Source organism: Ictalurus punctatus, chromosome 12 (genome assembly GCF_001660625.3).
Source record: "Ictalurus punctatus breed USDA103 chromosome 12, Coco_2.0, whole genome shotgun sequence".
NCBI classification, from domain to species: Eukaryota; Metazoa; Chordata; class Actinopteri; order Siluriformes; family Ictaluridae; genus Ictalurus; species Ictalurus punctatus.
In genome coordinates, this window is record NC_030427.2 from 8,731,975 (window position 1) to 8,758,605 (window position 26,631).

Consider the following 26,631-nt stretch of genomic DNA (forward strand, 5'->3'; position numbering starts at 1 on the left):
CCGAGCCTCCATCAGCGCGTGTTGGGTGACGTCAGCGGGGAGGTGGAGTTCAGTTCAGTGAGGTGACACGTCACTAAACAGCCGGAGACGTCGTCTTGTCCTCAAAGCGTTCAGAAAAGAGGCTTTGTATCGAGCGCTTCCTCTCTTCCGAGAGCAGCTCGTTGTCGGTGCCAGCAGCGGGAATAGAAAGACAGGCCAGGCGTCGGTTCATTAGCAATGCGGATTGCGACGCTGATCTCTCTGGCGAGGCCGATCGGCCCGGTGGTGGTAGGCATCTCTCTGGGCTTCACTCTCAGCCTGCTCAGTGTCACATGGGTGGACGAGAGCTGCGGGTACGGCGCCGTCGCTGTGACCGAGGAGGCGCCGGTGGCCGCGTCCGGAGGTGCGAAGGGAGCGCGCAAACCGAGCTCGATAGCAGCGGGCAACGCCGAGGAGGACGACTTTCAGCCCAAAATAGTGCCGTATAACAAGCCCGCCCAGCAAGGTCCGCCGAAGAAAGTTTTCAGGTAGGCGTAAGTAGAGCTTCTGCTTGTTTCTGCTGGAGATGCCATGGATGAGCCAGTCCACTCTATACATGCGACCCTTTAATACCTGATTTGTTCACCGTGCGTGTCTTGTTTAATGCTCTTACACTGTGATTACACTGCATTAGAAGTTATATAGTATTTGGTACTATATGAACTAGCAATTTACATAGCTTGTTTGTTTGTTTTCTTTTGAAATAAATAGTCAGTATCAAGAGCGTGGTTGTGTGTTGCAGTAGGGGTCAACACGTTAACCAGCGCACTATCTATCTATCTATCTATCTATCTATCTATCTATCTATTTATTTATTTATTTATTTATTTATTTATTATTCAAACTTAAACCAGTGGTTTTCAAAGTGGGGGCCGCCAGGGGGCGCCCGGGGGGCCTCAACAATTTGGTGTGAACAATAAATAAATACATGATTTTCTCTTTCTCACTCTGACAACCACCCCCCCATCCCCCCCCATACACACACACACACACACACACACACACACACACAATTAGTTCCTAATGTAATGTAAAGATGCAAGATGTAATTATTAATAAAAAATAAATAAAAAAGGGGGATATATTCAGAAGTCTGTTTTTTAATGTGTTTTAAAGACATCTTGCAAAAGGGTGGCCTCGGTCAAATATTAATGCCATTTGGGGGGCCTTGCCCTGGAAAAGTTTGGGAACCACTGACTTAAGGAACTTGCAGTAAGTTCAGAAGAATCACTGAAACCGAGTCTAAATGCCAATCACTATTTTGGAGCGCCCACGCCCGTCTGCCACAGCCTAAAGGCCACATCTGTGCTCTCTTATTCCTCAGCCAGTTTATACGTTAGAAGTCTTACAGGCGCTTGACATGGCATATTGTTTTCTGCAAGCATCAACAAAAAGGGTTTCCACACTGCTATGATTAAAGACATTTGATCTAACGCTTTTGATGCATGCCCTTGCTCCTGTTATTAAAAGGAGCTCAGCATCCTGTTGTACACTAAGTTGTTGGTTCACTTCCCAGTGATCACATTTCAGGCAGAGGAATACGCCTGATTCGATTTCTACACTAGTCTATATGATCTTCAGGGTTCTAATCATTTGGTTAGCTTAAATTAAAAGTGGAATAAAGAGCTCTAATTTAAAAAAAAAAAAAAAAAAAAATCCATCTGAGGAACCGTTTAAGATCAATTTGTCCAAACGTCTTTAGGCAGGATTTGATTCTTAGTAGGGTTGTCACGATACCAAAAATCGACTTGCTATACTATACCAGCTTTAGTATCACGACACCAAGTAGTATCATGATACCATGCAATAATGTGTTCATTCAAATCTATAAAATGATCATTGTTTCTGTGCAACATTTACAGGAATTCATAGCTAGTAATGAAAACGGGCACACCTAACTTTCCTCCGAATACTTTATTAATGAGGGTGAATAACTGACTATTGGAAATACTCAAGAACAATCTTACAGTTGGCAAGCAACTAATTCAGTGTGCTACATATTTCATCTATCTGTGCAAATAGAAATTGTCCTCAGAGTATGAATAATGAACACATTAGGAATAAATAAGGTCAAGAATTAAGGTTAAATGAAGTGTCGCTAACCTTTTGTGTTTTCTGCAAAAGCAGTGAGATGTGTTGTTTTGGCGGAAATTGTATTAACTGCCGGACATGCAACATTACTTAGATAAATAGCGTACTGACAGTACTACCGTTTAAAAAAAATATATACTGTGGCATCGGTGGGATTTTATAGCCTTTGTATCACGATACTACCATACAGTAGTCCTGGTATACCGTGCAACCCTAATTCTTGGCGTTTTCAGTGAGGAAATGTAGAATTCCTAACACACAGTATCAAGATGAGCTAAGAAATTATGCCAATATGTGTATATAATGTAAATTTCATGCAACTTTCTTTTTTTTTTTTTAAATCTCCTTTTAGAGCCAAGTATGCCAGCACAGAGCTGGGTATCCATGAACGTCTCTTCGTAGCAGTCGTGACATCCAAAAACAGCTTGAACACATTGGCTGTGGCAGTTAACAGGACGCTGAATCACCATCTGGATGGCCGCCTTATCTTTTTCACCGGCTCTCACAACCGTAAAGTCCCTCACGGGATGTTTGTGGTGGCCCACGGTCATGAGCATCCTGTGCCCAACATGTTCCAGACGGTGCAGTACCTCCTGGAGCACCATGTAGCAGAGTATGACTGGTTCTTCATACTTCAGGATGACACTTACATCCAGCCTGACAGACTGAAGACGCTGGTGGGCCACTTGAACATGGACCTCCAGTTGTACATGGGCCACCCAGGGGAGTTCATTGGAGGTGAAGCCCAGGGAAGGTACTGTCATGGAGGCTCAGGTTTCCTCCTGTCCAGGGCCTTATTGCTGAAGCTTAAGCCGTTCTTGGAGCGTTGCAGAACTGACATTGTTAGTGTCAGGCCTGACGAGTGGCTGGGGCGTTGCATCATCGATCATGCTGGCATTAGCTGTGTGAAGGAGCACGAGGTAGGACGGATCCATTAACACATACTCAATCTGTATCAGGGTTAATTGTTTGGTGGTCTGTGAAAACTAGTCAAACTGACAGAAATTGAGTTTTTCTGCCAGCTTTATACCTTGAGACCTCTACTTTAAAGAAACATAAATATACTTTACCAAAATGACACGCAAATGATTTTATTTACTTTCTAACCTTGCGTTGGCTCTCTGCCTGCAGACATCCTGTTGGGTAAGGAGCCGGCAAATGTAAAAGCAGTCGGTCTACATAAAGATGTCTAACGGTAGCTAAAGTGTGCACAATTTTTCACAAACTGTTCAAGCTTTTGGATTAGGTAGTCTACATGCCGTAGCGAAACAGTCATAAGCTTGAGCAATTCAGTTTGTAATCAGATACTAGCTGTCTACAATGCTCTTGTGCCATCATGTCATTTATACAGAGAAGTGCACTTATACACTTTGTACAGATGACGGCGGAAGAATATCGAATTGATCTTAAAACAAGAAATTCAGCCAACATAACAGTACTGAATTAATCAGCGATTATTTCCCCACTGATGTCAGCAGGAACGGAGGTCAGTCGAGTGACTTTTACCATCAGACGGATGTGGATGATGCTGAGAATCAAAGTCATTTCCCATTCTAACCCTCTAATTCTTTAAAATGGCCAGTAATGGTTTTCCTTAAGTAAATTAGGTTATAAATGTAGACGTAGGTGTGACATTGGACTGGCTCGTGTTTGAAATGCATGCAAAGGATAAACATGTTTCAGTTGAGGAAAAAGGAATTCTATACTGTATAGGGTGTCCCAAAAGTCTTCATACATAGTGGATGTTTGTGGACACTTACTTCTGGGCTGGCCCGCAACACTTCCAGTCTTTTTGAATTTGTTAATGCGTGCGCGCGTGCGTGTGTGTTTGCCATGCGTCCTGTTGAAGTCCCATCGCAATCTTGAGACAGCTTCCCGATCCAGTGATTTCAATACGTTCTTCTTTTGTCAAGAGCATTCTTAAAGGTTATCTGAAAAAAATATCAATAATATAAACTACAGTAAGTATGAACATTTTTTGTAAGATATTTTGCTACAAAGTGTTTCCCTGTGTATTTTTTGGGACACCCAGTCTATTAGAAAATGTCGCTTTTTGACCATCTGAAGGGTTTTTGCAGGCCACCATACAATTATGACTCATCATTTTAATGGTTCCATTTTTCCTACCCTTTCATGCAGCTATATTCTCTTCCTCACATATTTTCGTACTTTGTTGCTTTTCAAGTCGTTGCTTCATGGCTTTCCAAATGCAGTGAGTATACGCCTCTTCGGTAGAGGCTGGACTCGCTACTGAAGATTCTCATCGTGAGGTCCGATTACGTTGTATGTAAAATAGCGTCTATATTAGTATAGAGCTGTATATGCAGGAGAGTTTGACGAATTATAACCTGGCGTGGATCATCCTGGCCAGCTCCAAAAGCAGACCAGTGTAGATAAAGCAAACTGTTCATGTTGCTGCATTCCCCTGAGAGGTCCATGTTTATGCTGGCTACAAGTGACTTCATTTTTCAAGCTCAGCTCTCGTCTGTCAGCAGGAAACCACTATGCCCAGGAGTATTTGCCTCCGATGAGAAGGTGGCTTGTTTCGCATTGAGATACAGTACAGCTATGTGCAATATCGGGGCCAAATTATGAACACTAACAGTATTTCAGGGCCAAAGTCCCTATTTCTGCTGTCGACATGCTTGCAAGAAAGCAGTCATAAGTCATAAGTTTGTGAACCTCGGCACAGTCTCTCAGAACATGTCACAAGATGCACTGCAATATGTATGCTGCATGCTGTTTATAGAGCATGAACTGATTTTCTGCCAAATACCTTAAACTGCACTACTCTTGGTTTATGGGTGGTTCCACTGATTGGGTACCATTTAGCCCTTGTAACATTCAAATGTGTTCACCTCCCTTTTTTTTTTTTTACAAGGTTTCTTTGCTGACACTGGCTACATTTCAATCGTAAATGAGGAACAGGGTTGAGGATTTTTTTTTTAAGCATAGAATTAGCAACTAGACATAATGGCTTTGAGGACATTCAAAAGATGTACATAATAATTAAAAAAAACAAAAAAACATGCATTTATTATCATTCGATAATTTTGATAATAGTTTTTCAAAGTGGCAGCCTCAGCACAGTGTTATCCGGAAGTAAGTGTTAAAGTGGAAGTTTTATATGAGGCTAAGCTAACAGGCTGAGCACAAGCAAGAGCACCAGGAGTCACATTCTATGCTAAAATGCGATGTTGATCTTTCCTTTGCCTTGATTGTTCTACGTTTACACTTTTACATTGCACACATTTTATTTAATAAGTCCAAGAGTTTCTTTAACACTTGTTCATTTAATCTTCATATAAGATACAAGAGAAGATATTTGTTTAAATTTTATTTTGTTTTTTTATTTGTTGTTTGCCTTATTAAAGTGGGTACATTTAAAAATACAGTGGGTAAATTCAAACCTTTTTTTTTCTTCTTTTTTTTTAACTGATCTTTGTTTAAATAATATTAGTTTATTAATAATTATCAATGCCGAATGATATGAAACATTTATATCATGATATAATTTTTTTAGCTGAACCACCCAGCCCTACATAAAGTTTAGTAATAGCATTAATTTCTTTTTCTTTTCACAATTTAATGGATAGAAGATTTGTTCTTAACATACATCCTAGTGACCTCGGTATACAGTTTTGTTTTTTTGTTTTTTCTTTCCCTATTAAATTGAGAATTTTGACTTTTTCACTTAAAGGAAGTACTTCAGAGCTTCCCTTTGGCACATTTGCGATTTTATACTGGCGATTTGCCAGCATCACTACTCTTGTGCTTTCGGACCATTACTAAGTTTTTATATATATATATATATATATATATATATATATATATATATATATATATATATATATATATATATATATATATATATATATATATATATATAATAACTTGACCACAAGCACTGCAATGACGAGAGCGTTGATCTGATAACCGAGACAGCTACTAAGTGACAAATGGCTGGTTGTGAATGTTTGCTATTTCTGGAATTTTCTATGTCACTTTTTCGGACTGCGATCAATCACAGTTAAGTGAAACCACAGTAACTGGAAAGGTGTAAATGGGGGTTTACTGTAAATTGAAAATGTTTCCTTGTGCAGTTCCTGACTGCTGAAAATGTTATTATACCCTACCATACTCCTTAAACCTGTGGAAATGTACTTAAAAAAAATTGGACTACATGTCATATTTGGATATTTTTTGTTTTGTCTCACAGGAGCTTCATTATAATTACTTTGAGATGAGAAACACCATGGACCTGAGTGGAGATGAAAGCCCGGACTTCCAGAACGCTCTCTCGGTTCACCCTGTGAGCAACCCAGAGCAGATGTATCGCCTGCACAGATACTTCACAGAAAGAGAGCTACAGAAAACCTATGAAGAGATCAAGAAACTTCAGGTGAAAGTCTCCAGCTATTTTTTTTTCTTTCTTTGTTTATCTGTTCCTCTGTATCAAGCCCCTTCCTTCACTCCTTATTCCACTCTTTCCATTGCCATAATTCTTTCTTGCTTACTGCCATTATCCTGGTCAATTCTATCTGGATTATTGTTTCTATGCAATACAAATACTCTATTTCCTTCCATGTTTACGATTCACACACCATGGAGCTGTGGATGTCTCATAATTTCTTCATCTCAAACCGGTAAAGTTAGAATTGGTGTGAAGTTTATGCACCTCTTTGGAAGAGGTGGGTATGTAGTAATCAGGGTTGTCAGACTGGATTGACCGAATTTGAGAACAGTGCAACGTACAGGTCATGAGTTTTGAAAAATGACGTCTTTTTTTTTTTTTTTTTTTTGCTTATCTACTTTTGAATAGTTTGAATATTATGATCTTGTTGTCTACATATTCATTGGGTCATGGCGAATGGACGAACCGCCTGTCCGCCATTTTGAAATTTGTCATATATTGTAATATCTTTAAAAATTTTGGAGACATCAGCACAAAATTCGGTAGATCTCGTTCATGCCATGTCCTCTGTGTACCTGAGAAACTTGAACACAGCACCACCTACTGTTCTAGAGATTTTCTAGAGATTTTTTTTTTTTTTTTTTTTTTTGTAAAAACACATAACTTTGAAAACATTGTTAAAATCAAAATGATTTTTTTTTCAGTGTCATTACATACCTTTTTGTTTATGCCGATTCCAAAGGTATCTCATTTGTCATTTTCCATCATTTTGTTCGTCTGCCATATTGGAGTACATGGAAAAACAGTTTTGGGGTTTTTTTCGCTACTCTTCCACAAATTTTGTCCAATTTTGTTCAAAATCGGGTCAGATGATGTTTGGACCTAACCACAGGGAAATGATTGAACAGATTTTTGATATTTTCTACCGTTCCTGAGAATTACATTTATGAATTTGACCGTGCCCGTGTTTGTTGTCTTATGCTAATTAGCTTAGCATGCTAATCGGTTAACATTCCAGCTGATGCTTTTGTGTGCTCATTCTCACCTTAGAAGTTCTCCTCAGCATCAAGACAAACATGCGTTCTCTGTGTGACGCACTGTGATGTGACATTTGGTTCCTTTCTTTGAAGGACCAGTAGCATTTCAATCTCTTGGCATGTAAAAAAAAAAATGCCTCTGTTCTGTTAATTTCCTGTTCAATCTCATGCTCAGCTGTGCTTCTGAATCTTGTATTCATCCGTGTACATTTTATTTCTCCTCTTCGTATTCTCCGGGCTCTGCATTGCGCATGCTGTGCCTTTGGTGCATGGCCCCGTTAATCACTGCTTGCAGGTATATTTTTTTTATTGTTAATTACAAATAATCAACAACTGTGGCCCATTTACATTTTAACAAAATTATGTGTCAGCACAAGTTTATTTGTTTCAAATCAACCTTAATATATGTATGGGTGGTGGCCTGGAAAAACTTTTTTTTTTTGCCATATTTTCACGCTTCAACTTTAAGAACCATTTTAGATATTTCACCAAAATGGCATATAAATGTTTTTTTTCCCTCCCTCTCTCTCTTTTTTAATCTTGTATAGTCTTCCTGCATTTTCTCATACAGTGAAAATCACACTTTGATCAAGTTGGTGGTTAGTACCATCTAGTAGCAAACCTGACATATGCTTAATCAGTTCAGTTTGAGCATCAGATACCTGCTGTCAAAATGTCCACGACGTTCCTGCACTGCAGTCGGAATGAAAATAGTTAAAGGCAGTTTTCTCCGTTTTCACTTGTAGGAGTAACCACACTTTAAATTTTTAGAACTTATGGTGGAGATATTTCAATTATTGGGAACTCCCTTTTTTTTTTTTTTTTTTTTTTTTTTTTTTTTTAAGAACTATCTACAGTAGAATTTGCATTTACATGGACAACAATAATCCACTCTTAACCCGATTAAGACCATACTTTGATTAAGAAACTACCATGTAAACAGCAATTTTTAATTTCCTTTATCTGATTAAGGTCATACTCGAAGTAAACACTAATCGAATTAAGACGTGTGCAGTATTCCTGTTTTAGTCGCATTATGGACGTGTATTACAGACATGTAAACACCTTAATCACATTATGAATGTCGTGTGAGAGTTTTCACCGCATTTTGCGACAGGACACGATCACACACGGCAGTTTTACGGTGAACAAGAGAGTTCGGCTGCGTCCTAAACCGCATACTTGCCTACTATAGGCCTGTAGTGGGGAAAAATACATGCATCTCGGCTACTATATGGACGGTAAGTGTGCGGTTTGGGACGTAGCCCACAGCTTCAAGCAGTCGTCTATTAGCACGTACAGCATGACAAATAATTAACTGCACTTGAAGCGTTCGTAAAAAAAATTAAATAAAAACACCCAAAACTGTATACGGTACCACAACGAAGACGAACTGTATGTCGATACGTGAAATTCTGGAGGGACGTCGGACGGCGTGGCGCGGTGACGTAATGACGTGTGCCGTTAATCTAATTATGTTCTATAACATGTAAAACGGGAACATGACAGGAGTATTCTAAAAGCGACTCATGTAAACACCTTAATCACATTATTATCTTACTCAGAGTAAGCTCAATAACTACATTACTGCTGTCCAAGTAAACGTAGTCAGTGTCACGTTTTCACTATGTGAAGGGTTTTCCCAGGTGGCCACAAGTACTAAATAAGTAGCTTAAATGCAATGGAGTGTGTACTGGTGCAGTGTACTGCAGTTTCAATTGACAGAAAATGCAAAGTAGACACTACGCAACACACTATTTTTATTTGCACTCCTACATTTCTCAGTGACTTTGTTTCAACATCTCGTATATGTGACGCACTCCAAAAGAAACATACCTGACTGATTAACTCTACACAAATGTCGGTAATATTTCCGTTAATCTGATGTTGATTATAATGCTTTTATTTTGTGTTTGCCGCAGGCGGAGATAAAGAACATCAGCCACTTGGCTGTGGACGGCAACAGGAGCACAGCATGGCCTGTAGGAGTCCCACCACCGTTCATGCCCAAGAGTCGGTTTGAGGTCCTTCGCTGGGACTATTTCACAGAAGAGCAGCTGTTCTCCTGTGCTGACGGCTCGCCCAAGTGCCAGCTGAGTGGCGCCGACCGTGCCGATGTGGATGATGTCATTAAGGTTGCTGTGGCTGAGCTGAATAAGAAATACTCACCTGTGCTGCAAATGAGTGCCCCACAGTTAGTCAATGGCTACCGCCGCTTTGATCCAACCCGCGGCATGGAATACACACTTGACCTTCAGCTCCGGGCTGAAACCGAATCGGGCTCCGGGCATTTGGTGTCACGGCGCGTCCATTTGCTTCGGCCCTTAAGCCGAGTGGAGATCATCCCCATGCCGTATGTGACTGAGGCAACACGGGTACACATTTTGCTGCCCCTAACTAGTGCAGACCGTACCACAGTGGTTCGATTCCTGGATCGCTGCACTTCAGGTCTGTTTGAGCCAGCTGAGAATGCAATACTCAGCTTCCTCTTCCTCTATGAGCCTGCAGAGGCACAGAAAGTGGGCACAGATGATGTTTTTGCAGAGGTCAAGGCAAAAGTAGCTGCAATAGAACGGCGCTTTCCTAACGTCAAAGTGCCATGGATCAGTGTGAAGACGGAGAATCCTGGTCTTCTGCGTGTTTTGGATGTGGTATCGAGGAAGCACCCAGCAGACACGTTGTTTTTGATAGCTACTGCTGACACAGCGCTCAACTCCGAATTCCTGAATCGCTGCCGGATGAATGCTATTAGTGGCTGGCAGGTTTTCTTCCCCATTCATTTTCAAGACTTCAACCCACGAGTGGCGTATCCGGATCAGGCTCTGCCTACAGCTACAGATTTAGTGCGTGAGGCGGGCCACTTCGACCGCTATTCTTTTGAAGAGGCGTGCTTCTACAACGGTGACTACATGTCTGCTCGTGCGCACATGGAAGCCGATGCGCATGAGGACGAGGAGCTGCTGGAGAGCCTGGATACCTATGATGTGTTTGTGCGTTATTCAGGCCTGCACGTGTTCCGTGCCGTGGAGCCTGCGCTGCGCCAGGAGTACCGAAATCGCACGTGCGATGCACGACTGAGCGAGGACACCTTCCACCGTTGCCTCCAGAGCAAACGTGAAAGCATCGGGTCCCGCTCCCAGCTCGCCATGCTCATGTTCGAACAAGAGCAAGGCAACAGCACCTGAACTCTTTCAGGAGTTGCATTGCAGGAATCCGAGACTGGCGATTGTCTAGCATGTTCTGTCCTGTGAGATTTCTACAAATCATTTGAAACAACAAGGTGCTAGGCGTTCTCTAAATAAGCCACCGCTCCATAACCCTGCAATGGGAAGAATGGAAACCTGCATTTGAAGGAACTTTTTTTTTCTCCAGAGTACGTCTAGGTTCTGACTGAAGAACGTCTCTGTGGTGGCCCTGACAGAAGCAATAAGTATCGTGGAGGAAACTTGAGGGCTAATTTTGTTTACAACAAAACTAGAGACCTCAGAAATTGTGGAAACCATCCAGTTCAGTGTCCAGTTCTCCGAATCTCCAAATGCCTGTTTGTTCGAAATGTATTTCTGTCTCACATTCCTTTTCGTGCTTGCTGTGTTTGGCGGTGGCCAACAACCAGCTCTGTATAGCCTCTGTCCCTTTCATCATGGTACCATGTAATTCATGACTTGTAAAGAATCTGCAAAAAAGTGAGTGCCGTACTGTGCATTTCTCAAGTTGTGTTGCATTTGCCCAGATTGAGGAAATAAGCAACACAAATGATCAGTGCTTTACAAGGATATGAATGTATACATGTCTCTGATGTGTGTGTGTGTGTGTGTGTGTGTGTGTGTGTGTGTTGACAGCCTGACATTGGCCTCTGTGGTACCAATATCTTGAATGAGATTATTATTTATAATATGTAATGCAGTATATATTTGTGTGTGTGTGTGTGTGTGTGTGTGTGTGTGTGTGTGTGTGTGTATCTATATCATCTAATATAATCTAACATGCAGCTGCTACAACTGTTAAAGTAGGGTGGACCTGCAGCTGCACAGCTGCCAGTGACTCAAAACTCCTACGGAAAGGGATGGGCATACAGGCTGATTTCATCATGTATTCCTTTCCTTTAAATAGCATTTCCCCACACGAATAATAACAGTACATTTCAAATAACGAGACCAAATGTTTGATGCACAATACACAGATTTACCAACACTGAAGATGTTACAATAGCAGAACAAAGCTAAATGTGTATAGATAATATGGCACATTCTTTTCAGGAGATTATAGGCTATTGTTACGTTTACGACAACTGGGAACTCTGAAATTTCCAACTCGAAATCTCCTTGGAGCGTTCATGCAAGCTCTAGAGCCATCTGAAGTCGGAAATTAAACGAATATACAAAAACGTAAAGAATTAAAGAGTCGTTTGGTTAGTGCTTCGTTCATTTTTAAAGTAGATGTGGTGATCCACTGTTAGTAGTGCTCTACTTGACGAAAGACCAGTTTGATCAAAAAATCTTGCAGAAAGTGGATTAACATTTCAGTGATCAAGGTATCAACCAGTATTTAATGACTGTTCACTGTAAACAGAAACTCAAAAGGCTGCTTAAAGACCTTGAATCACATTTCTTATTTCTTTTTCTTACTCTTCACGGTGACCGCTCCATGTGGAAGCGACGTCACGGAATCGCAACTCGGCGACGTCTGAGCTCTTGAAAAACATAGTTTCTGAGCAGGAATTATGAATTGGAAAGCCGTTCAAACAAACTTTTCCTACTGGGAATTTGAAAACTTGCCCGTTCTCGCTTGGTCATGAATGCAGCATCATTGCCAACCTCCAACTAGATTACCAGTCAACTTTGAATTCCTACTAGGAAGGTTGGGAAGGCGTCTTCAAGTTATATGGCTACTCACACTGTCAACTACTTTAAATGAGTTCTTCAGGTCAGATCCGATACATTAGTTGATTCACGCTTTATCAAAACAGCAAACTGAATGCGCAATATTAAAGTAAATACACCATAAACGCATGATCACTAATGGTAGCTAGCTAACCAGCAAAACCCATTTTCATTGAGGCCCAGTGTTTTACCCCCACCTTGTGGCTTAAATGCACCAAGCTTGAAAATTGCAAGTTCCCACTCCCCATGCATACAGCATATGTTCATATTACCAGGTTGAAGTGACACATCTGGGTGTTTGTTTGTTTGTTTGTTTGTTTGTTTGTTTGTTTGTTTTGCCTTAATGTGACACACATCTCATTTTTTTTTAGGACGCTGTAGAGACACAAAATTTCATATCAGACCACATCACTGTCCAGTGCATCAATATAGCAATGTAGGGCAGCAACAGCAGTCACTATATTCAGTAGAGGAATGGGGAAATTGGTGATTTATTGATATTTTGGGACTCGATACAAGCAAACCTGGAAGGAACCTATTGAAACCAAGCAGTGTTTGGAAAAAATTGCTTAAGAAATTGATGTGCATTTTTGGACAGGTGGGTTAAAGTTAAAGACAGTTATGGGAACCATCTAAATGGGTAGATCTGATCCCTGCAAAAAAAAAAAAAAAAAAAAAAAAAAAAACCTGAATTGTGCAATGAAGCTTGTGATGTCAGTTCAGACAGGATTTTGGTGAGTTTGTGTGTTGCGGCCAAAAATGATTGATTTTTCGATGCAATGTGCAGAGATTGTTATTTGTGTGTGTGTTTTTGTTTTTTTTGCAGAAAATTAAATGAAATTGTTTTGCACGGTCTTTCGCAGTGACGTTTGTTTGGTAAATGAGACCTTTTAGCTGTACTCATGTTCAGCACACATGAATTGAAGAGGGCTTTGGCTGAATATCTGTGGAAAATCTGCGGTAATTTTGAAAAAATTGCAAGCTCCTACAAAGATTGCGGAGTTTGCTTGATTTTCCGTTAATTTCTGTAATCGTAAAATTGTGAAATCTTGGAGGGACTATAATGTGAACATAGCCAAACAAATGTGCCTTTTTATTTAGTTTTCTCTGTCCAATTAAGGATACACTGGCTCAGTGGTTAAGACACTGAGCTACAGGAGGTTGAGTTTAAATCCCAGCGCCACCACACTTCCGTGGTTGTGTCCTTGAGCCAAGACCCTTAACCCTCAACTGCTCAGTTGTGTCCTGTCTTAGTTGTCAATTTGGATAAAAGCATCAGCTTAATGAGCAAATTTTAAATACCTCCAGAGACAAGAATTTGTACCCCAAATACCCAGTTTAGTACCATGAGTGTAATTTGTTTTTTTTGTTTTTTTTGTCTTTTTTTTTTTTTTTTTTTTTTTTACAATTGCTTGCTAAATTGAAGGCCAACCCCCCCCACCCCCCCCACCCTGTTCATCACCCCCCCTTCTTGCCTTTAGCGTCAGTAGCAGCTACATGAAGTTTTATTGCACACAGTGGAAAAGACACCGGGGTAGTGTTGTATGCAGATAAGCATTTTGCCGTGTTTGAGTCTGAAGAGAAGTTCATTTTATTTTTATTTGTGATAAAAAATATAAATACTACATATCATGTAACTGTGACCTGTTTTTGTAGTTTCAATAATAGTCACTAGATGGCATGAAAGGCAAATACATTACTTCACTAGAATAATTCACCATCTTCCATGCAGCCAGCAGTCTCGTGTGGTGATAAGGTAACCTTATTGTTTAGTTCTAATTAAGAAATTATTATTATTATTATTATTATTATTATTATTATTATTATAAGAAAGGACAAAAGGTCTCAAGTCTCATTCACTCTGCTGCCATTGTGAAATGAAACCATTTCTTACTGCCTGTAATTTCCAAATTGATTTCTCGTTGTCGGATGCTCTTTATTAAACGATTGTGAAATGAATTTTTTTTTTAAACTATCCAATTAGTTAACCTTCTTTGCTGTTCTTCAAACACAAAACTATTTTATTGATTTTTGATGTTTTATGTGCTCTCTACAAAATGAACAAAAAGAGAGACTACCATCTTTTGTTACTAAATAAATAAATATTGTGGTGATGGTCACATCCACAGGCAATATTTGAGCAAATATTGATTTTTCCTTTGATTCTAGGACAAGTTGTTATTAGTATTTGACTCCCAGAGGCACTATAGGCTATTGTTTCATTCTAAGAATCATGACACATGGAAAAGTACCAAAATGATTTAACTGAGCACTTTGCCAACTCACTTCAACCCTGTTGGCAAAGTTGGCATTTTCAGTATGATTCTGTTCTCATGAGAACTGCAGTTGGCATTTCCCAGCAAGGGTCTATAGCAGATCTGTGAGAACATGCATGACTGAATCAGATGATACAAGACAGAAAATGGGGTGAGTAATGCAGCCAGAGAAAACAGGTGTGTTTTAGAAATTCTCATCAAGTGCACTAAGAAATGAGCAATTTCAGACTATAGTTACAATCCAAATGAAACACTGGTCCAGCAGTTCAGTCCTTTCTGGTCATCCTTTCAGGAATTTGAAATAAGAAAATAAGATGCAACTTATCACTCGAGGTGAACATGCGCTGAGGTTTTTTTTCATGTCAAGACTGCTAGGGATCACTGGTCTCATTTTTCTCTAAAAATGCAAAAACCTCCCTAAAAAGGCTAAACGACTGTAAAAGTACCATTTAATGATGCTTTACAGTGTGTGCAAAAAAAAGTGATCATTTGAAATATTGCATTCAATGAGAATAAAATAGTGTTATTAAATATAAAATAAAAAAGGAAGGAAAAGATTTGGGAATTTCACACCTTTTAGTAAAGAAAAAATGTGTTGTGCTTGTCCTGCTCCAGTGAGAGGATTAATCTGAATGTAAAAAAAAAAAAAAAAAAAAAAAGAATTCTCCCTAAAAATGCTAAACGTCTACTGAAGAACATAATTGACATACAGTATGTGTGACTCAAATTGGCCTTGTTCCACCGGTGCTACTGCAGGACGATGCCAGTAAGACTGACATGTTGATGTAACAGAGGCAGTTTGAGCCAGTTTGACCCCCCACCTAGACACATACCTTGCACTGCCTTAAAATGGGCATTCAGTGTGAACTCTCTGTGGGTTTGACTTTGGCTGCGGCGTTCCCAGGTGATAAAAATAAATGTCCAATTGCAGTCTGTGGTTCCATCCAAAGGCCAAAAGTCTAATGAGAAATTATCGTAGATGGTGAGAAAAGCTAAAAAGAAATCATCTCCTAGCAAGCAAAGTCCTGCTGTCCACTGGCTTGTGTGTGGTGGTTTGGCAACGCTGAAGCTGGATATACACTGTGTGGTTGAGCTCTCGTCCCATCACTAGCCTCCTGTTGATAGAAAATTTATGACAATTTTAAGTGTATATATATATATATATATATATATATATATATATATATATATATTCTATCTATATCTCTCATGAGATGCACCGATACTAAATTTCTCAGCCGATACGATAACCGGTTATTCAGAGTGATCTCTACCGATACTTCTGCCTTTTATGCCTTCTTTTAAATGAATAATAATTAATTCCACAATTCTGAAGGAAATGCAAATAAAAACTTTATTCTCCCAATTTCAACAAGTTGTTTGACAGTACCCGGTCTCATCAACAGAAAACACATGACTCTAATTAACATGAACACATGAACTCAATTCTGAAGATTAAAGTAAGATTATTAACTTACTGAATGTTATTCATTCATATTAACGTTGACTGTATTCTAAAAATCCTCCTGTTAGTCTCACGTTCACTCTCCACAAACACAAGCATTTCTACTTCATCACTGAACATCACACTGGTAATATATCGGCTTAATATAAACCCATTTTTTGATGGGGGAGTGCACTCGATTTCGCTGCTGCTCACTTCTGATATAAAATTTGATCAGTGCAGAGATTACAAACAGCAGTTTTGTCGTCATTCCCCTCGAGACATCTTTACACACAGCACGAATTCGATGTGTTTTCCCGCCCTCTTTTGATTCACAGGATATAATCCGCCCTGATCATCAGATGTTTTTAAACTATCGTCCGATAGCCAATAGAAGGAAAGATAGCCTTTCGATAATCTGTATCGGCCGATACATCGGTGCATCTCTAATATATATACATATACAAAACCTGGCAATAATGGTGAACTCACCACACTCCAATTCAACTGGCTTTTTTACTTCTGGGCAAATAAAGAAAATCACAGAAATGACACAAAACAATTTTTGTTTAATAGCTGAACATTCTGGCTTTGTAAAACTTACCTCAAACAAATTCAGTGAAATTTATTTTGATTAATGGCATATTTGTTTCCAAATGAAGTAGAGGAAACAATTATGAAATCATCAACAAAATCACAATTAGTACTGTGTTGCTCCTCCTTCGGCTTTTTTTCTTTGAGGCATGGACTTCACTAATGAAGAACAATATTCTCCATTAAGCTGGTTCCAACTTTCTGGAATAGACAGATCAGCTTTGCAGGATGGAGCCTTGTCATGGGCTAATTTTTTTTAAATTTCCACCATAAATTTTAATCAGATTGAGATCCGGACGGTTTGCTGGTCCTGTCATTGAGTTGATATGCCTTTTGTGAAGAAAAGCTTTAACACTTTTTGCTCTGTGGCAAGATACATCACCATCCTGAAAAATGACTTCATCATCACCAAACCTATTTTTATTGATGGAATGAGAAAAGTGTCCAAAATTTCAGTGTACACCTGTGCATCGTCTGTTGACATGTAACGCCATATCATAAATAAGTGGGGAATTTGATTGATTGTTTTCTTCAGTCATCTTTATATGTTTCATTAGAACGGCACCAGACAAAAGTTCCAGCATCATCTCATTGGCCAATGCAGATTCGTGATTCATCACTGAATATCACTTTCATCCAATCCTCCACACTCCATGATTGCGTCTCTTTAGCCCACTGTAACCTTGTTCTCTTCTGTTTAGGTGTTAGTGCTGGTTTTCGTTTGGCTCTTCAGTACGTAAATCCCATTTCATTCAGCTGATTTCTTACAGTTCTGTCACAAACGTTGACTCCTGTTAACGCTCATTTGTTTTTCAATTGTTTTGTTGTGCTTTTTCTATTTTCAAGGCATATCGCTTTGAGTTATCTATCCTGACGCTTTGATGACTTCCTTGGTCGACCCGTACCTTTTCCTTTTATAACCTTCCCATTTTGTTTATACTTGCACCAAATTTTAGACACAGCTGACTGGGAACGCTGGTTGTTCCCAGTCAGCTGTGTCTAAAATTTGGTGCAAGTATAAACAAAATGGGAAGGTTATAAAAGGAAAACGTACGGGTCGACCAAGGAAGTCATCAAAGCGTCAGGATCTTTTACCACACTGTGTTTGATTTCCTCCTTGAAGGAGTTTTATGATCCTTTCCATTGTTTCAGTTGACAACTTTCTTGTTGAGGCCATGTTTCCTTTCAATTAGTCAAGTCCAACAGCTTGTTAAGGCGTGTAAGCACTCTCTTTTAACTGCAGACTAATTTGCATTGGACTTGTGCTGGTATTTGTTTTAGAAATGCAAATTACAAGGTGATTCCGTTTTTTTTTTTTTTTTAATCAACATTTGAGTGATTTCATAATTTATTTCCTCTACTTGATTTGGAAAAAAAAAATATGGCATTAATTAAAAGTATTTAATTAAATTTGTTTGAGGTATGTTTTTACAAAGCCAGAATGTTCAGCTATTAAACAATTGTTTTGTGTCATATCTGTGATTTGTTTATTCGCTACGAAGTGAAAAATCCGGGTGAGCATCCTCGAAGTGTGGTGATTCCATCATTTTTGCCAGGGGGTTGTAATAGTAGGACTAAGCGGCTTTTATGAAAATCAGCTTTTTTCTAATTCATTGCAGCTTAGACAATAATCCCTTAGCACATTTTAAATAAAAATCACTTTCTACTATATATACATTCACCACCCACTTTATTAGGAATACCACACTCATTCCTTTCAGATTCTGGGCCATGTTAGCAAGAATGCATCACATAATTGTTGCAAATATGCATGCCGTGAATCTCCCATTCTATCACATGCCATAGGTGGATACAGATGTGGTGACGACTTGTGCTTTGTAACATGGCGCATTATCATGCTGGCTTTGATCAAAGTAGCAATAAAGCGATGCACATTTCCAGCAACAATACTCAGATAGTCTGGCATTAAAACGATGCTTGATTGATATTAACGGGCAGAATGTATGCCAAGAAAACATTCCCCACACTATTAGACCTGCCTGAACTGTTGACACAAGCCAAGTTGGGTCCATGGGTTCATATGCTTGGCACCAAGTTCAGACCCTACCTTCTGCATGTCCCAGCAGGAATAAAGATACCAGGAGATGTTTTTCCAATCTTTAACTGTTTGGTTTTCATGAGCCTGTGCCCAGAGTAGCATCAGATTCCGGTTTGTAACTGAAAGGAGTGGACTTCTGCTTCTGATGTGGTCTTCCGATGTTGTAGTCTGTCCGCCTCAAGGTTCGATGTGTTGCACATTATGTGGTTATTTGAATTATTATATCGTTCCTATCAGCTCGAACCAGCCTGGCCAATCCTCTGTCATCAACTGTTTCCAAAAAAACTGTTGGAAGTTTTTATTTATTTATTTATATATTTTTATTTCATTCTTTGTAATATCTATAGGCTTGTCTGTGCAAATCCCAGGACATCAGTGGGTATGGCATTGTTTAGCACCAAACCACAGTCAAAGTCACTGATTTTGATGTGAACATTAATTGAAGCTCTTGACTCAATCTGCATGATTTTATGCATTGCACTGCAGCCACATGATTGGCTAATAGGATAATTGCATGAATGAGCAGGTGTAAAGGTGTTCCTAAAAAAAAAAATGGCGAGTGTATATTCATACACTTGATTGCTTTAAAAACCTGACTTTTAGAGAAATGTGAACAGAATCTCATGAACAGTAGCAATTTTTCACAAAATTTGGTCATCATTTCACTTGTAAATAAAAACATTCGTGTGTAAATATTGTTGAAAATTCAGTAAGTGCTAGAGGATTTTTCCACTGTGAGAGGTTTTCTCTGATTTAAGTAAAACAAACACTCCACTGAGGTTTTCTTTAGGTTCCTGGACTTACTTTGGGCTTAAATTCCTCTAGTCTGACTGTTGCAATGGTGCTTGGTGTTAGCTGGGCCCTAAGATTCAGATCATGGCGGTTCTTTGTTCTCTGCATCTGGTTCCTCTGGCTCTGCTGATTCTGGTACTTTTGTGGTCTCAGTAGCCTTTTGATCCTATATTTGATTACCTTAAAGTGGGATAGAAATATAATTAAAGACAGTAAAGCAAGAGATAGTAAGAAAAGAGAAGTACGTTTGAGAGAAGACTGCAACACATGCCAATCTCAACTTATTTAATAACAGCGATTACTTAAATAGTGCTTTTCACACGCTCTGAAAAAAAATGTGAAAACATCTTAAAAAAAAAAGAGAGAGATTTAGTCTGGAATACAAAAAGTAAATTATAAATTTATTGCATTTTATAATACATTAACTCTCATTCTCAGAATCTGGTTTAGTTTGTTTATTTTTTCTCTCTCTCTCTCTCTCTCTCTCACACTCTCTCTCTCTCTCACTCTCTCTCTCTCTCTCTCTCTCACTCTCTCTCTCTCTCTCTCTCTCACTCACTCTCTCTCACACTCTCACTCTCTCTCACTCTCTCTCTCTCTCTCACTCACTCTCTCACACTCTCACTCTCTCTCACTCTCTCTCTCTCTCACTCACTCTCTCTCTCTCTCTCTCTCATTGGCTGCCAGCTCCTGCAAGTCACCTTGTATTCAGACATTTTTTTTCATGCCTGAACTTGAGGTGTTATAACTTTTGACATTTCTGAACATATAAGGAGAGATTTCCAACCAATTCTGACCAGACACATCACTGACTGTGAATTCCTATTACAGGCTCTTGTGTGACTCACCACACCTCAGGAACAGCATATTACAATGTATTTTTTTTTTTTTTTTTTTTTGTCCTTCAAATCACTTGTCGTTTTTTAAACAATTAACAAAAGATCACACGCACCGTACATTCAAAAGAGGGTGCAGTAGGGTGTAACAACAATGATAAACTGTACCTCATAGATGTAATCGAGTATCTCTAATATTGTGAGAACACTGGCTCCAATGAAAAGTCCCATCTGGCCTCCAATGTCCCCTGAATGTCACACAGACAAAAGGAAAGCTTTGTGTGAGACTGAAAGCACAGGCATATTAGTGGAAACCAAAATGTAACATTTACATCAATATTGTACTTAAGTGGCTTTTTAATGATGTGTATGTAATTCAGTTTTGCAATTTCGCCTTCGAGCTTTCAAAATGAAAGGGTCCACTTTACTCCATGCTGCTTACTGTCATGCAATTTTTACAAATACTGTTTCTGATCTTCATGTGCTATTAGTGAACAAATCATTTGGGAATGGCATCATCAGTACACTTTGAGCATGCGTGTACACGACAAACCCCACCTAACAGCCCGGCTATGTCGTATGCTTTCTTCTGCTCGATCGTTTCGTAGTTCAGCGCTTCAAAGTAAACATCCAGGACGAGGAAGTTGTCCCTGCAGTATTGGAGATAAGCAGCAAAACTGTGACATTCTTAATAGAAACATTCAATATCCTATTGCCTAAAAAAAAAAAAAGAAAAAGAAAAAAAAAAGGAAAGATGTCGCTTATTGTGTTGTTATAAATAAAGGACTGTCAGTGGCGAATACAGGGAGAAAAATAATTACTGGAACGAACATAATCTCAATTTAGAGCAATCTATTTAAAAAGCGCTACTTCGTTTAGCCTATGCATGGAGCAGCCAAATTACATTTTCATTTTCAATATTGCAGTTTTACAAACAATAGTGAAGGAAATCGAGAGAGACGTTGTGATTATCAGAGAAGCTCGGACAGCGAAAAGATTTTTTTTTTTTTTTTTTTCCCTTGGCAAGCTTATTTTATTGCTGTATTTGAATACACAGTTAATTATTTTTTCAGGAAGGAGCTCTTTCTATCATATTAACCAACTAGAAGATGGGATATGTTTGTGTGTGTGTGTGTGTGTGTGTGTGTGTGTGTGTGTGTGTGTGTGTGCTTTCTAGATTTGTGAAGCCCAGATGTTCTCACAAGATTCGCAAAACCAGTTCAATTCCCATACGTGAGGATGCTTTCCTATTCTTATTATGCATTTTACTTCAAAAGTCCAATATGTCAAACATATTTTGGTTCCCGTTTCGATCGATTAGATTAGAGATAAGAGATGAACTCAAATTTAAGTCCTCACAAAGGACTAACATGAAAATGTGTGTCTGAGTGTGTGTGCATACATGTCACCTGATATACTCCTCAGTTTTGTGGTACTTGCGAGAGAGGAAGCGTGCTGACCCTTTGCTGGGAATTTTAACCATAGAGAGCTCTTTTCCATAGCGTGTGACGTTACACGGAGTCTCACACACACATGAATCGCCTGCGCTCATCTCCAACAAAGCTTTATACAGGGACAAAAACAGAGATCAGTCACTGAAGCGCATATAATAGCACTTCAATTACTAATTCAGTGCACGTACACCCATATAGTATTAAATGATAAGGATAGAATTACATCTAGTGGCACAAAGTGTTAGTTAAATTAATTAATTGATTACTAATAAATTCTTTTTATTTTTTTGCAGCAGATCTTACCAAGTGCTCTGTCAACACATTTCACTTTCGCTGGTGTACAGATGTCCGCGTTTCCTGCAGAGAGACGTTTGTTGCATTGAAAAGCTTAGAATTAAAGATGCAGAGTCTTATCAATTTGTATGAATGCAGCAATCTTACATGAATAGGAATGATATGTGTAGATATGACTTGATGGTAGATGGAAAGATGAATAGATATGACATGGTCGGTAAATGAATAGATGATTTATACTCCTTCCTATACGATATAATCTGATTAATGCCCTCAGGCCAGTCACACTCTTAAAAAAAAAAAAAAAAAACAACATTATAATGATCAGACAAGAATGATAGAAAAGGCAATGGCAAGGAAAGAGGTCAGGATACTGAAAGCGTGAATGCCAATGAAGTGTGTCATTCTTGCATATGACTGGCTCATCTAAATGGAAAGCTCGTTACAGAAATGGCCCCGAAATCCCATTTCTGTAAGAGGCTTTGACTGACAAGTGTGAGGATGATTGATGGATCTACTGATAGCCTCTGCCAGTCAATACGAGTGAGTTTACAGACGAGACATGCACATTAATAGCAGCTTAGCAAGTGTGTGAGTGCATATACATACACAATTATTAACAGACACACACCTGGCATGTGGATCATCCGACAGTTGCACTCTCTCTGCACCTGGACGCTCTCGCAGTGCAATCTGCAGGCGCTCACGCTGTAGGTGTCGTATCCGGGGATCACTGGCTCTGACGACGCACGACAGTTTCCCCATGGCTGCGGCAGGTATGACAGCTAATGGGATGATGGGGGAGGAAATCTCTTCAGAACGTTGCATCTTTTACATTTTTAATCCAAAGTGAAGCAAAATCCATCCAGACATGTGGGATTATTTGGAACTGTGTGTGAAATAGCAAAATTTGCACCACAGACCCCAGCTAAATTGTCAGTGACAGAGTGGGGTAAAATTATTAAGGCGATGAGAGTCCGAATTAAAAAGGATGGAGGAAGTTGTAGTACTCAGAAGGGCTACAGACACCATGAATTTACAGTAGGCATGTAACACAATGACACTACCTGTACCTGTTTTGTGCTCCAAATATTCATATATCTACCAGTATTCAGATTCAAAAGTGGGCATGGCCTAAACCTGAGGCCTGAGGGGTTTTTGAATATGAACCGTAACACTCCAGAGACATTGAAAAATTCATCATTGGTCTCATTTGTTTATCTGTGCATTGGGCAGTCTTTTTGTTTTTGTTTGTTTGTTTTTTAATCCCACTCACACAGTTATTATTTTGGTTTGCAATATTTCTAAATGAATTCAGTTGGTTCTGTGTCCCAAAATTTAAACAGAAGTGCAACCTAATGTAAACTGCTATGATCCTGACCAGGCAATTACTAAGGATGAATGAATGAACCTTGTAAATGCATCACATAGCACCTAAGGTTCATGAATATGTGCTTTCTTTATCCTGTAAGCTTCCTATGTGAAGTAAAAGTTTCCCCTTTTTATTTTTTGTTGCATCCCTAGTCCCTTGTTGCATATCTATAGTCTTACCTGGGCAATGTGGGCGAAAAAAAAAAAAAAGTGCACCTTTTTATTTGTATTATTTTTTTTTTATCATTTAAAAAAAATTCTTCAAATCACTTTTTACTTTGCCCATCCATATGTTTCTGGAGTCAGGAGGAGAGAGTTGCATAGCAGTAAAGGTCCTGTGTTAGTAATTTGGACTTGGACATGAGCAAAGCCTTTAACTATAAACTGCCCCTGGGGTGGTGAGCAATGGCTCCTGTGCTCTGGTCATAACATTCTCGGTATTAAAAAATAAAATCCCTTGGATATTATAGCTTATAGCAAAAAAAACAAGAATACATAAATGCTTTACTTGCATTCTCGTCAGAGCTATATCCATATGTCCTTGTTCCCTTGTTTATCAGAAGCATATTTTATAATGTTCTGTACTGTAGCATACCCTCTGTTCCTGGCAGGACACGAAGGTTTGGAATCCTGGTGAGACTCCAAAGCCCAGCTCGTGGATGTAAGGCGGCTCGTCCTGACTATGAATCTGAACACGGATCCCAGCCTCCAGAGTGGTCTCATCTGTGGAGACAGCAACAGAAAACCACTTTATCTCAGGATGTTTGTATATTAAGGCACTGACTGTTGTATATCCATCTATTCACCACATTCCCATTGAATACATAATGAAATGTGTCCAGGTAAAGTCTCATTTTTTTCTCCCCTACTGATAATCTTACATACTGCAATTCATGGTGGGCCTCTTAAGACGGCACAGATTTTATGAGTACTCAAACTATGGAACGGATATTGCAACAAAAAGAAAGGTCACTTTTTATTTTGTTTTAAATCTAGTCTCATAACTTTATATAAAGCACCTTGAGATTATATTTGATAAAGATGGTGCTTTATATAAATAGAAAAATATAAAACTATATGAACTCAGTTTTAAAAAGCATATAAAACGTATAGAATTTATTGGACTGAACATGCATTGTGATACACAGTAGGCCAAAGCAGTCTCTTTTTGTAAGGAGGTTCAGGTCTTTCACTGTGTGCAGCAGGTTACTGGGGTTATTCTATTAGTCTGTTGTGACTAGAATGCATTCCTATGCTATGGCCTGCTCGTGAAGCAGAGGTCACCAAGCAACCTCAATTAACTGCCTTTGGACACACTGGATTCACAGAGAAAAAGGTTTCCTTAAACACATCTGCAACAGTTCCATCCATCCCATTCTATCTATTATTATTATTATTATTATTATTATTATTAGTACAGAAAACTTGCATTAAAGTGTACTCCATCCATTTTCTGTACTGATTATACTACACAGGGTCACAGGGAAGCCTATCCCAGGTGATTTTGGGCACAAGGCGGGGGACACCCTGGATGGGGTGCCAACCCATCGTTGGGTACAATCACACACTACAGACAATTTATTGATGTCAATCAGCTTCCAACACATCTTTGGACTAGGGGAGGAAAACCTAGAGTACCCAGAGAAAATGCAACCTCCGTGCACAGACAGGATTCGAACCTCCAACCCTGCAGGCACGAGGCAAACGTGTTAACCACTAAACCACTGCGCCTTCTAGTAAGTATACTCAAGTATTTAAATGTAAAACGCAAAAAATCTTTTCTTTAAGATCTTTTTTTTTTCTTTTTTCTGTAAGCATCTAACATTCCAAACTAGTTGCACAACTCAAGTCAAATGAGAAGATCCAGAGGTTAAACATGAATTAGAGGTGGGTTAGTGTTCTTATCTGTTTTTTCTTTCTTTTCTTTTCTTTTTTTTTAAATTTTTTTTTTAAACAATTTCTTTAATGGAAAATCCAGCAGCATCCAACTAAATTGCTCTCAACTGTTTGAATTTTATGCATTTTTTTTCATGACACACACGTTTTTTAAGGTTACAAATTAACTAGTTGGCTCTGGTATTCATACAAATTGTTATGGATTTGATTGAATGTTTTGCACATACTTAAAATGTTGAAAGTCTACACGTGGAGAGTAAAACACATGTTTTTCCAATAGTAATGTGCTTGCGTAAGGTTTTAATTTTTAATTCCCAGTTATACTCCAATAAAGTATAAATGTATCTGGATACAGTCCCTAATATTTGTATTTGTATTTTATTGGGTTCTGATTTTATGTGTAAATTAAAACCCCTGGTTTCAATTCTATGTGTAAGTGGACTAACCCTTTTCTGGAACATAAGAGTAAGGTAAATGAGCTCTTTTTTTAACCCTATTGGTAGTGAGATCATAGTCTTCTTGAAACATATGGGTTATCTAGTGTGTAAATACAGTATAAATACTGGAGCTTAAGCTCAGGGTATTGGGATCACTTTTGAGAATTCTCATCGGTGTGGATCTCGTGTGGTGGAATGGAACAATAAAGCTGGACCCTTGCTTCTTCTCACTCACGGCTGGTGTATTTTTTCTATCTCCAACTGGTCTCAGAGGTAGATGTGAGTATTGGCTTCTAAGTTGAATTTTAAATGTTTTTGGGTAATAGGCTAAATTTGAGCCAACAGTATATATATTGACCATGTTGATACCTACAACAAAAGAAATTCCAGGAACAGCTTGCGCTTCATGAATGAAGTTAGAGATTCTATTTCTAACAGTGCTTCTGCACTGACTCACTGGTCTCTCTCCAAATGGGGAGGTATTCATCTTGTTGTATATCCAGCATCAGCTCCAGGCCGTTCCCCATGCCCCCCTGCCGTGTCCGCTTTGGTGAGGTTTTGTTTCCATTGAAGGTGTAGCACTTCCCATAGCGTGTGTATACCTGCAGATGAGAAACATACATAGCACATCGACATCAAGATATAGTTCTCTTCGCTTTCATGTTTCATGTGACAAATTTCAGTTGTACTTTCTGAATGGCATAAAATAACATAAAGCATATATAAAGATTTTGTCCA

The 26,631-nt window shown here is 39.0% G+C and overlaps 2 protein-coding genes across 2 annotated transcripts in view; one reads left to right on the plus strand and one right to left on the minus strand.

Moving 5' to 3' along the window:
- Window positions 1-11: 11 nt before the first annotated feature.
- Window positions 12-13,295, plus strand: chpfb (chondroitin polymerizing factor b). Its single transcript, XM_017482249.3, has 4 exons — window positions 12-506; window positions 2,462-3,029; window positions 6,329-6,511; window positions 9,483-13,295. The coding sequence occupies exons 1-4, from the start codon at window positions 217-219 to the stop codon at window positions 10,743-10,745; spliced, it is 2,304 nt and encodes a 767-aa protein (XP_017337738.2). The 5' UTR covers window positions 12-216; the 3' UTR covers window positions 10,746-13,295.
- A 1,234-nt stretch (window positions 13,296-14,529) lies between these two features.
- asic4b (acid-sensing (proton-gated) ion channel family member 4b) overlaps window positions 14,530-26,631 on the minus strand; it is a 50,463-nt gene continuing 38,361 nt past the window's right edge. Inside the window, exons 2-10 of the mRNA XM_017482252.3 lie at window positions 26,351-26,495; window positions 24,156-24,283; window positions 22,821-22,974; window positions 22,199-22,252; window positions 21,851-22,004; window positions 21,000-21,091; window positions 20,610-20,689; window positions 19,618-19,785; window positions 14,530-15,831 (exon numbers count right to left, since the gene is read on the minus strand). Of these exons, the coding sequence (XP_017337741.1) occupies window positions 15,727-15,831; window positions 19,618-19,785; window positions 20,610-20,689; window positions 21,000-21,091; window positions 21,851-22,004; window positions 22,199-22,252; window positions 22,821-22,974; window positions 24,156-24,283; window positions 26,351-26,495 (1,080 nt within the window). The 3' untranslated portion in view covers window positions 14,530-15,726. The remainder of the gene's footprint in view (window positions 15,832-19,617; window positions 19,786-20,609; window positions 20,690-20,999; window positions 21,092-21,850; window positions 22,005-22,198; window positions 22,253-22,820; window positions 22,975-24,155; window positions 24,284-26,350; window positions 26,496-26,631) is intronic.